This window comes from Strix aluco, chromosome 3 (genome assembly GCF_031877795.1).
Source record: "Strix aluco isolate bStrAlu1 chromosome 3, bStrAlu1.hap1, whole genome shotgun sequence".
NCBI classification, from domain to species: domain Eukaryota; kingdom Metazoa; phylum Chordata; class Aves; order Strigiformes; family Strigidae; genus Strix; species Strix aluco.
The window spans coordinates 108431253-108444476 of NC_133933.1; the positions used below are offsets into that span (position 1 = coordinate 108431253).

The window sequence follows — 13224 nt, forward strand, 5'->3', positions numbered from 1 at the left end:
GGAAGATGTTTTCATTCATTTGATACCTTCTAGCTTTCTGGTAAGACAAATTATTTAAATAAAACAACTGACTCCAGAACTGCTTTGAATTCATAGATGGAATAGTTACTCCTAATTTTCAAAGTTTGATTTTAAGATTACCAAGAAAAAAAATTATATCTCCTTTTATCCTGATCAGCTACTTGTTCTTTTGTGAAATATGTGGAAATACCTTTCTGAACATGCCTGTCAACAATCATTTCACAACTGCTTTAAGGTTGTGGATTGATTTCACATACCATAATAATGCCATCCTGCATCTCAAAATTTCTATTGCAGTTAGCTAGCGTGTCAAGATATACATTTCTGCCAGGATTTAACATTAGTAGATTTAACAATATTTGACAGCAGACATTTTTAATGGTGTTAAATTATATTAATACTTAACACTATACAGTGAGTAGAATTTTCTTGTTATTGTGAATGTTTCAGATTTCCTACCTTGGATTGAACTGGGAAACATTTAAATAACAAGAATTTTATCAGTAATTTAATTCAAATGAGGTTTACAACATTTTACTACAGATGTAGCAATGCAGTTTATAGAACCAGAAGTGCTTTGTTGTTATTTTTGTTGCTGAAATTGAAATTAATAAAAAAAACGCTTTAAATTTAATGGCAAAGAAGTGGAGCCTTCATTTTTGATGGACAGCTATGTGTATAGCCATTTGTATGATGATTCAGCATTTCTATCATGGGCAATTAATATTTACATTTCCTGTTCTAATATTTGTGTTATTCATAAATTGTATAAGTCTTGAGGTTTTTATATTCTTATCTTGTATTCTTATCAATAGCTATGAATTAAGTAATTTAAATAGCAGATGTCCTAGAGAATATCTAGAAAGTATAATCCAAAATGTTAATCTCTTTTCAGCGTAGCTGAATACAGCTGGGAAAAATGTGGCTCTAATTTGAAGTATGAGATTAAGAAATAATTCCTTAGTTTTGTTTTTATTTTGTCTTGGTGCTTAAAATGAAATTCATTGACACTATCAGTAAATTATATACTTTTAATCATATTGCTAATAGCCTTATAAATGGACTTGAAGATGTGAGACTTAAGATAGAATCTTTATTGCTAGTACCTCATTATCAGAATTAGGATCTACACATAGTGTGTCTCCATAGTTAGAATGGAGACTATAGATTTATAATTTTACCTTCAAATATACTGTAGTTCAGTGCAACCATGCTATTAGGTTGTGAAAAGATTTAGATCCTAAGTAATTTTAGAGGTGGTTTTACAGCATTTACCTCTAGTTAGTTCACTTTCAGCTGAAATATTACTTCAGGGCATAATGCCAAAAATTTTTAAAGCATTTCTGATACATATAAATTGCTTGTAAATATATTCTCCTTATTATTGTTTTTGAATTTTTTGATATTCAGAAATTGAGAAAGGAGGTTGTGGAGACCCCGGAATTCCATCATATGGAAAAAGAACTGGCAGCAGTTTTCTGCATGGAGATACACTTACCTTTGAATGTCAAGCAGCTTTTGAACTGGTGGGAGAGAGAACAATTACATGTCAACAAAACAACCAGTGGTCTGGCAACAAACCCAGTTGTGTTTGTAAGAATTATTATTACTTTTTTCTGACCTTAGCCTCTTGCTTTTCTTAGCATTTAGGAATAGCCAGCAGAAAAACATTTCAAAAGACCTTGAAGACTTTTTCAGTCACATGGGTTTTATTTAGTTGGCTCAATAGTAGCTCATTTATGGGGAACATCACATAGGACTGTTTTAGAATGTTCTTTTCCCTCGTTTGATATTTAATTGAACCATTTAACACTCTTAATGTAAATGTGTGTTGAATTAGACTCTAAATGAGCAATTCCTAATAGCATAGAAGTGTTCAAAAAGACTCTGGGACATAAACATTGATTCTGGAAGTGCAAAGCAGTCTGCAGATCCACATAAGAAAAGATTGGTTATTTTTCTGATATCTTAATAAAGCATGAAAACGAATGTAAGAAACATAAGGATATCCAACATGGAAAAAGGGTAGGTGAAATCATTATTTGTTAGTTTTGTTTTAGAAGATAAAATGTGTTCGTAGGTAGGCTTGTAGATGGATTTAAAGAGAGCTGGGTTTTTTTACTTTTTTCTTTTTCTTCTGTGGTAAAATAGAATAAACCTTTCTAGTACACAGATCCATTAGGCACTTCAGTTCTTGAGAACACATTACCTTTTCCTATAAAGAGTCTTATAATTCAGTAATGTATTTTCAGAACAAACTTAGTGAGGTGTCCAGTTCTACCTGGACATATATGTATTTTGCAGCTGTGCAGGACTTACCAAGCTGAGTAAGCTTGTTCTGGACGGGAAGTCTCTATATGCCTATGCCATGATGAAATGTGTCTAAACATGTAAAGCCTGGACATGGAGACAGTGCAGCTTCAGTTCCCTTTGCAGACAGAAGTTGTGTTTCTTCATAGTGCTGTATTGCATTGGATTGATATATTAGTTTCTGTTGGCAATAGTGAGGAGTATTTTACTCTGCTCCACTGTTTGATGTGCACATGCCCTGTGAAAGATAATGGAATGTAAACTTACATCTATTTACAAACACTGAGTTCAGTTGGACATATGTGGAGAGCTGAGTAATGGTTATCAGTTGTCTTAATTAATATACAGTGAGCCTTCCTCTTTCTGAATGTACTGTACTTCTCACTAAAGTACCAGCCAGCCACAAGCTCATGACTCTGAAATGTTAGGAATTGTCTTGATGAAAATTGGCCGAAAGGACTGAAAAAGGATGAGAACTATGAATCATTTTTGTTTAGTTGTCCTGTGCTATAGAAGAGGTAAAATAAGTTTGTACTATATACTCTTAAGAGTTCCTGATCGAGGCACAACTAAATATCTACTATTATTTACATCAAGGCCTTGCGCTTGATTTTTTGGATCGCTAAATACATTTTCACACATACTCCTTTTAAAAAAAGATCACATTTAAATTTGGAGGTTGCATTTTCATTTCACAATAAACCTGCCATTTTTTCCAAATTCTGACACATTAGGCATTACTTTTACTTTCTTTGGCATTCTTTACATGCTTCTAATAATTTCTTGCAGGACCTGGTGCAGTCACTTAGCCTCACTTGGGGAAATAAAAACATACAAGGCTGGCATGTTATATTGGAGAAATATCCTGACAGTCTTAAACATTTCCAGGTTGCATTTGTAGTAGTTTTGACATCCAGTCTTCAAAAGCATCCCTTTTCACAAGAATAAAAATGATAGAATTATAAAAAAATATAAAGACAAGCATTTATAATGTTTGTGGATAGTATTTTAAGAATCTATTGTTGTTTTCTTTAGTCTCATGTTTCTTCAACTTCACCACACCATCTGGAATTATTCTTTCTCCAAATTATCCTGAGGAGTATGGGAACAATATGAACTGTGTTTGGTTAATTATCTCAGAGCCAGGAAGCAGAATCCATCTGATTTTCAACGACTTTGATGTAGAACCTCAATTTGACTACCTTACAGTGAAAGATGACGGGATTTCAGATTTACCACCTCTTGGCACTTTTTCTGGCAATGAGGTCCCTTCTCAGTTGGCTAGCAGTGGGCACATAGTAAGACTTGAATTTCAGTCGGATCACTCTACGACTGGAAGAGGATTTAATATCACTTACACAAGTAAGAAACTTTGCTTTTATTTTATGGCTAGTCTTAAAATGAAGCTATCTTTCTTCATAATACTGAAAAATAGAACATGTTTTTATTTATAATAGAGAAGTAAATTGTATTGCTTTCATAACTGTACTGCTTTCAGCTGTCTTTCTCATATTCATTAGTTTATCTGAATCTTTAACATTTATTTATTTTAATTGTGATAGTGCTGAGGAATTCCCTTCATTATTTATAGGGCTTTTTGGTTGACACTGCATAAATGCAGAGCATGCATCTAAAGCCCAGATCATTCAGATCAAAGCATCCATTGCAAGTGATTTAAAATACTTCTCAATGGAACCAGCAGGAATAAGTTCACAAAGGTATTAAGCTTAGATCCCAATATGGAGATGTTTGTCTGAAAAGCATAAGTCTTTCCCGTTTGGGAAACCAGGCTAAAAAATATCTGTCAACAGATAGCCATCTGTTGTTTGTTTGTGAGAAAGAGTATTACTCAGCAGTACTCTCAATTGAAAACTAGTAACATCGTCGTCATGTAGAAAACTTTATCACATTTGCCATAGACTGCTAATTCTCCTAGAAGTTTTATTAGTCATGCAAAGACATTACTTATATGGAGATTAACTTTTTAGTTGAAGAAATTATCTTCTAAGAAGTTAATTGGCAATAAAGTTGCCTTTGTCACGTCTTGCACTGTTCCTATCTTGTATCAATTAAGGTAATCAATTAACAGTGTTTGTTCAGGACCAAGTTGTTTCCTTGATTATTTATAAAGGTGTCCCATATAAAAATGGAATTCATGGATTGCAACCCTTTTTAAGTCTTAGATGCCTAAATTGTTCCTGTGTTTTCAGAGAAGGGGATAATTATTGTCCTTTGAAAAGCATCAGGAAAAGGGAGATACCTTAACTAAGACTGTAGAGATTAAAAGATTTACCAGAAAATGTGAGGCCTCAATTCTAGGTCTGCTTCTGTCTGACATTATTCATATCCCTTTCTCCATATGCTATTCTACCAAAGTAAAGACAGACCGTAATATTACTTCTATTTGAAGGTGGAGAATTATGCAGTCAGCAATATAATACTCATGGATCAAACTCCCTGAGAGTCTTGATCACCTAAGTATTATGCAAAAGAGCTTTCCACCACACTTTTCATATTAAAGTAGGTGTTACAGCTGAGCTTGATGCATGCCTTATATGCTAGAATTATCTAAGAGCACATATGCCTCCATACTGGGAAACAGATGACAAATGGAAGTGTCCCTGATTTATGAATCCTTTGTGTTCATAGAAAATGCTTAGTTTAAATTCAGTGCTAGTTAAGCGCTAGTACTTCTGGATGTGTTGCTGGGAAAAAGTGCTCCATTCATGTGATTAAAATCCAATCACGGTCAGAGCAGTGTATTGATTTATTAATGAAACATATTAGGTGAACTGTAGATTCAAGATCAATATCAGGAGTTGAACAGATAAACCACGATGTTAGACACTTACAAAATATTAGAATCATATAATATCTTCAGTTGGAAGAGACCCATAATGATCATCCAGTCCAACTCACTGCTCCTTGCAGGACTACCTGAAACTAAACCATATGACTAAGAGCATCATCCAGACACTCCTTGAATCCTGACAGGTTTGGTGCTGTGACCACACTTGGTGTTTTCTTGTGCTGCCTGGTTTATCTTAGGATCATAGAATTGTTCAGCTTGGAAAAGATCTTTAAGATCATGGATTCCAACCATTAACCTAACACTGCCAAGTCCACCACTAAACCATGTCCCTAAGCACCACATCTACATGTCTTTTAAATACCTCCAGTGATGGTGACTCAACCACTTCCCTGGGCAGCCTGTTCCAATGCTTGATAACACTTTCAGTGAATTTTTTTTCCTAATATCCAATCTAAACCTTCCCTGGCACAAGTTGAGGCCACTTCCTCTTGTCCTATCACTTGTTAATTGGAAAAAGAGATCAACACCCACCTTGCTACAGCCTCCTTTCAGGTAGTTGTAGAGAGTGCTATGGTCTCCCCTAACCCTTTTTTTCTCCAGACTAAACAGCCTCAATTCCCTCAGACACTCCTCATAAGATGTTCTCTAGACCCTTCACCAGCCTTGTTGCTCTTCTTTAGACATGCTGCAGCACCTCAATGTCTTTCTTGTAGTGAGAGGCCCAAATCTGAACACAATATTCAAGTACAGCCTCAGCAGAGCCAAGGACAAGGGGACAGATCACTTCCCTAGTCCTGCTGGCCACATTATTTCTGATACAAACCAGGATGCTGTTGACTTTCTTGGCCACCTGAGCACATTGCTGGCTCATATTCAGGCCTTCAGGTCCTTTTCTGCCAGGCAGCTCTCCAGCCACTCTTCCCCAAGCCTGAAGCATTGCATGCGGTTGTTGTGACCCAAGTGCAGGACCAACCACTTAGCGTTGCTGACCCTCATGCAATTGGTCTCATCCCATCAATCCAGCCTGTCCAGATCCCTCTGCAGACCCTTCCTACCCTCAAGCAGATCAGCACTCCTGCCCAACTTGGTGTCATCTGTAAACTTACTGAGGGTGCACTCGATCATTGATCAAGGTATTAAACAGAACTGGCCCCAATACTGAGCCCTGGGGAAGACCACTTGTGACTCTTAACACATATACATTTGTAAGTACCTTTCCACTCTAATCCATCCTCATCCTGCTCTGACAAGAATTACATACACACCTTCACAGGGTGTATGAGTTACAAGCACTCACCCCTTTTCCTTGAAGTGGGTTCCCTTACTTGCACACACCTCCTGAAAGGCACAGAGGTCCCCTAGCTTTACATTGCTGATCCCTGCAACTCACTGGTCCACATACTGATGAGAACACCCCCTGAGGTCACACATGCACATGGAGATGTGGGTTTCCCCCTGTGTTGCCACCCCACTAGATGAAGGAAGACTGCTCTGAGTATCCCACTAGCAGGTTGCTCACTCTGGCCTAGGCAGTGACCATAGTTTTTTAGCAGTAGCCTGTATTTCTGCCAGATTAGTGCAATGTGAAACCATACTTCTCATCATGTAGAGGCAAACATCTGGATTTTGTCCTGAAGAAAATTTAAGCAAAGTGTTCTTGTGTATCTAAGCCACACATAGCTAAAAAGCTTCTGAATTTGAACCACACTGCATCTGCGTGAATGTCATTGGATTTAAAGCTGACTTTTTATTGAGGAATTTTCTATACTTTCAGTTATAATATATTAAGTATTATATCTTATTACATTACAATTGAAAGGTTATTTACCCCCTTCAAAAAAAAAGAGACAAAGTTTAGAGGATGGTGGTTGTTGTTGTTATTAACATTATGATTGGTGTTTTTGTTATTGTTATTATTATGTTTTTATCAGCCTTTGGTCAGAATGAGTGCCACGATCCAGGCATTCCTATAAATGGGAGGCGTTTTGGAGACAGATTCCTCCTGGGAAGTTCTGTTTCCTTTCACTGTGATGATGGCTTTGTGAAGACCCAAGGCTCTGAATCCATAACATGTATTATGCAAGATGGAAATGTAGTATGGAGCTCTACTGTCCCACGTTGTGAAGGTAAGGGCACGATCTTTACTTTGCACCAACAGTTTGCATAATGAAACTATTTAAATTTAGCTTACTTTTTACATTTTACGCATAAATAAGACTGCTTTAGCTGAAGTTATTAATTCATCTTATTTTACCACTCCTCCACTCAAATAAGAAAGCAATAATAGAAGTAAGATAGCTTGCTTTTATATTCTTGGAATAAATTAACATTCTAAAAATCTGATTACTATTCTTTTCAAGTTCTGCTTGTCACCATCATTACTTGGTTGTGAGTTATAGCTGTTATAACAGTTTTGGATGTAGCATACTGAAGAACATAATTATCTACCACATAGAAAAGTGAGGTAAAATTTCTGTTTAAAAGTTCTTTTTAAACATTTGCACCTTTAATTTTCTCAAAATTAAAGTATACCTAAATTTCTGTATGTAACATGAGCCTGCAGTACATTTTTTCCTGAGAAATATAGTGTAAATCTGGGCTATGTTTAATATTCATTATATTGTCCAAAATTTCCAAATTTGTTTGCTTGTTTTTGCCTAGGTGAATAAACAGGCTAAGATGAGCTATACTTTGGAATAAATCTCTCTAGTATCAAATACAGTGAGAAAAAAAAAAAAAAGTAGACTGATTCCTTGATGCTTAACAGTGACGGGTCCTAAGGCAAGACATATGAATGTATTTAATAAATGACTAGAGTATGTCTTTTAAAAGTAATATTCAAAAAATTATATATCTTTTAGTAAACAATAGATATATAGTCAGACAATCAATTAAAAGATACTTTTTTTTGGAGAAACTCACACCTCCATTAATGTCAGTGTCACTGAAGTAACTTAAGAATCTGGATCATATATAATTTTCATGGGTTTTGTTATTTGGGCAATTTGACAATGCAGTTCTCATAAGACTCTGCATTTCTAAGAAAATTTAAAGATACTGGTAGGAGTATGTGAACCTAGATGTTGTACTAACAGGATTTCTTATCCTGTTTAAGACATGTAGTAAGTTACATAGTGGAGCAGATTTTTTGCCTTGAGCAAGACCGGACCACTCCAAAGCAGGGAGTAGGGCGAGGTTCTTCATCAAAAGATGTTTCCTCATTTTGAAACTCTATACAAAATTGTTAAAATATTCACTGTACTCTCTGTGTAATTTTATTTCCACAAACACATAAAGGACCCAAGGCAAGCACTTTGAGAAAAAAATGATAGAGAAAGCACATACAGAAATAACTCTAAAAGATAATAGATAAGTGCCACTCAGTTATCCTTTCTTTGAACCTTGCAGGATGTTTACCTGGTTTTTAATGAGGAAAGCATTATACTATTATACTTTTTTTAGATTTTGCCTATTTGTTTTGATACAGAAGGAAGTATAGTTCTTTTAAGTTACATTCAGCATGTGTTCCTTTTTGATTGAAGGAGTTTCTGGGTTTGGATTACAGTATGGACTAAGCATCCTTGCTACTTAATTTAGTGATAATTCAGTTTGCTTCTAGTTGTCTGAGATTTCTGAGCAACTGTTGGTTTTTGTTGTTGCTCTGCTCTGTGTCTGTATACTTAACAAACTCTATAAGCAACATCTGAAATACGTGAAATAAGTGACGTGTCATAATCAGGTGAGGATCAACAGTCTTATGGTTGTTCATGGTTTTAATATGAGAAAATTAAATTTAAAAAATCACCATGGAATAAATTTCATTCTTCATTAACTATACACATGTAATATAAATGCCGTTTTTCTGGCCAATCATTTTGCCCCAGAGACAATTCAGTGTGTATGTTTCATGTTCTGTGGGTTGCTTTTTTTCCCCACTTAAATCTGGAAAAACTTCCCAGAAACAAGGGCAAGTCATGGTTGAAATTAAATAACCTCTCTGAGATCAGTTCTTTTTTTAAAAAAACATTGAATCAAAACTAGGAATAGCATTTTATTATTCACAAATTCATTCTACTATTCATTTCCATATGGCATAATAGGTTTGCTTGTCACTACTTAGAGAAACAAAAGAAAAGTGACAAGATTTCCTGCACTGCAGTATGGAATTTGGTGATAGCGATACCACTGACTACTTGAGGGTAATACAAATACTAAGATAAATTTACCTGACCTTGAAAGTGTTCCTATTTTAGACTGCTCCATAGCCTTTGGTAAAATATAACATCCCAAAGCCCTGTGCTATGACAGCTTAATATTTTAAGAGACTTATGTTTCCCAGAATTTGTTTAGTCATTTCTGCTGTTGTTTAATCCTGCACTAAAGTCCTCTTATCCTGCTCTGAAAAATGCTCCCTGTCTAGCCCTTTTACTTTCATAGCCCTGTTGCAACACTTTTTTCCCTTTTACGGAAGAGGATCAAGTTAGAAAACATTTAAACAAATTTGACGTACAGGAATGGGCCTGATGGGATGCACCCAAGAATGCTGAGGAAGCCAGCCGTTGACATATCAAGGCCACTCTCAATTATCTTGGGAAGGTCATTTAACCCAGGGACGTTCCTGAGGACCAGAAGAAAGCAAATTCCTATCTTCAAGAAAGGAAAGAAGGAAGATCCAAGGAACTACAGGTCTCACCTTGAATGCTGGTAAAGGTGATGCAGCAATATTCCTGGAAAACATTTCCAGGATGAAGAAAAGATGGTGGCTGGAAGCAGTCAGCATGGATTTATGAAGGGGAAATCATGCCTGACCAACCTGATAACCTTCTACAATGAGATGACTGGCCTGATGGATGTGGGGAGAGTAATGGATATTTTTTATCTTGATTTTAGTAAGGTGTTTAACACTATCATATAAGACTCTCATAGACAAACTGAAGTATGGGCCGGAGAATTGAACATGGAGGTGGACTGAAAACTGACTGAACTGTTGGGCTCATAGTGGTGTGGTCAGTGACACAAAGTCCAACTGGAGGTTAGTCTGTAGTATACCTTAGGGGTCAATACCGGGTCCAGTACTGTTTAAAATCTTCAGTAATGATCTGAATTCTGGGACAGAGTACACTCTGAGCAAGTCTGCAGATGATGTAAAACTGGGAGTAGTGGCTGACACACCATATATTTGTGGTGCTGTTCAGAGAGACCTTGACAGAGAGGCTGGAGAATTGGGCTGAGAGGAAATGACATGTCCTTCCCCTCGATTCAGCATTGGTGAGGCTACGTTGGGAGTGCTGTGTGCAGTCCTGGGATCCCCAGTACAAGACACATGGACATACTATAGTGAGTCCAGTGAAGGGTCACAAAGATGTTTAAGGACTTGGAGCATATGTCATATAAGAAGAACTTGAGAGAACTGAGGTCATCTAGACTGGAGAAGAAAAGTCTCAGGGCTTTGGAGGGATCTTGTCGATGTGTATAAATAACTGATGGGATGGTGTGAAGAAGATGGAGCCAGACCATTTTCAGTGGCCTCCAGTGACAAGACAAGAAGCAATGAACACAAACTGAAACACAAGAAATTCTGTTTAAACATAAGAAAAAAATTTCCCTGTGAGAGTGACCAAACACTGGAACAGATTGCCCAAAGAGTCTGTGCAGTGTCTGCCTTTGGAGGGAGGGCATCATCCTGACGACATGGTCCTGTGCAATCTGCTGTATTAAGCAGGGGGAGGACTAAATGATTTCTAGGCATCCGTTCCAGCTTCAACCATTCTATGATTCAATGGAGTATTTACAATTAGTTCCATTGAGCTGAAATATTACCCAAGAAGGTATTAGATGGCACAGTACAATGAAAATAATTAACTATAAATTACTTGGAACAATTTGTCTGATATTTCTACATAAATGTGGAATCATACTAGATCTAAAAATTTATGATACTTTCTTTTTTAATGAGATAATGTGCTTTTCAACAGAAGGAAGGCTGGCAGAATCAAATGCCGTGCTCTGTGTATTAAGATATGTATAGAGTAATAAGCTATGATAAGATACTTTGCAGGACTTAGTATGTTCATAACATAATGTAGAAAATTTAGTTGTGTTGTATATTAAACTTATTTTTCTATGCTTTTAAATTCAATTTTTGTAAGTTTTTAAATATATAATATTGTATTAGAAATACTGTGTATACTACAAGTGTACTTGCTTTTTTCTTTCAGCACCATGTGGTGGACATTTGACAGCATCAAGCGGTGTTATCTTACCACCAGGGTGGCCAGGATATTATAAAGACTCACTTAATTGTGAATGGGTGATTGAAGCAAGACCAGGACATTCCATTAAGATAACTTTTGACAGGTGAGAATCATAGTCAAAAAAGTAATGTATGAGCACAAATATTTGTTTTAACATAGAAGAAAAATTTTTTTTAAGAATCCAAACTAGAAAAAGAAATTGTGATGCAACACTCACAATACTATTCCTCAAACAGAAAATTAAATTTTAAAAGTGTTTACATTGTCTTTATTTATGTTTTAAACAATTTGCATTAAATGTCTACCTCCTAGCACAGAAAGAGCGTTATATTTTGGACTTTTGACTACTTTTGTATTCAGGTACAACTATATATTGTACCTGATTATGACCAGGTTTTACTAAAAGAGAGCATAATTTTCCTAGGGAAAAAAAGGATTTGTGGAAAAAGTTCTGAGTATTGTCTGTTGGATAAAATTTTTTTTCCCCCATTAGGATTTTTTTCTGATGCAACATACATTACATAGCTAGACAAGTCCATAATGTGTTGGGTGAGCAATTTGCTGATGGGTCAGGCTCAAAGAGTTATGGTAATTGGGGTTACATCAGGCTGGCAACCAGTCACCAGTGGGGTCCCACAGGGCTCAATATTAGGGCCAGTACTCCTTAATTATTTATAAATGATCTGGATGCAGGAATCAAATGTACGTTAAGTAAATTTGCCAATGATACTAAACTAGGAGAATCTGTGGACTCCCTCAAGGGTAGAGAGGCCTTACAGAGAGATCTGGATAGACTAGAGATGTGAGACCAATCACCAAAAGTGTGAAATGTAACAAGAGCAAGTGCAGGATTCTCTCCGTGGGATAGGGCAATTTGGTTATATGTACAAATTGGGGGATGAGAGGCTGGAGAGCAGCCCTGAGGAGAGAGATCTGGGGGCTTAGGTTGATGGCAAGTTGAATATGAGTCAACAGTGTGCCCTGGCAGCCAAAAGGGCCAACGGTGTCCTGGGATACCTCAAGCACAGCATAGCCAGCTGGTCGAGGGGGATGATTGTCCCACTCTACACTGCACTGGTGTGGCCCCACCTCGAGTACTGTGTGCAGTTTCGGGTGCCTCAATATAAGAAGGACATCAAACTAGTAGAGTGTGTCCAGAGGAGGTGACCAAGATGGTGAAAGGTCTCAAGGGCAAGACTTATCAGTAGTGGCTGAGGTCACTTCATTTGTTCAGCTTGGGTGATCTCATCGAAGTCTCCAACTTCCTCAAGGGGGCAGAGGAGGAGGAGGTGCTGATCTCCTCTCTGGTGACCAGCAACAGGACATGAGGAAATGGAATGAATCTGCATCAGGGGAAGTTCAGATTGGACATTAGGAAAAGGTTCTTCACTGAGAAGGTGGTTGGTCACTGGAACAGGCTGCCCAGGGAAGTGGTCATAGCACAAAGCCTGTCAGAGTTTAAGGAGCATCTGAACGACAGTCTTAGTCATATGGTTTAGTTTTAGGTAGTTCTGTGAGGAGCAGGGAGTTGGACTCAATGATCTTTGTGGGTCCCTTCCAACTTGAGATACTCCATGATTCTATGATTCTACTTCAGTGTATGTTAGCATACTATATGCTAACAGTGTATATCAGGATTTAGTTTGTTTGGATACTGCAAGTTTCACCATGAGTGATCAAAACAAGAAAAAAAACCCAGGTGTCCAGACATCAGTATATTGTTAAAGGCAGAGTCTTAAACTTCATTTTAAAGTATTATCTAACTGAAATTATCATCCCTATTAATTTGCAAAAACGTATGTCAGTGTGGACCTAAATTAGAGCAAC

At 36.9% G+C, this 13224-nt stretch overlaps 1 protein-coding gene across 1 annotated transcript in view; it reads left to right on the forward strand.

Moving 5' to 3' along the window:
* The window catches only part of CSMD1 (CUB and Sushi multiple domains 1), a 1278503-nt gene that overhangs the window by 934226 nt on the left and 331053 nt on the right, over window positions 1–13224 (forward strand). The window contains exons 13-16 of the mRNA XM_074819927.1: window positions 1432–1614; window positions 3367–3693; window positions 7075–7269; window positions 11362–11500. Coding sequence (XP_074676028.1) covers window positions 1432–1614; window positions 3367–3693; window positions 7075–7269; window positions 11362–11500 — 844 coding nt within the window. The remainder of the gene's footprint in view (window positions 1–1431; window positions 1615–3366; window positions 3694–7074; window positions 7270–11361; window positions 11501–13224) is intronic.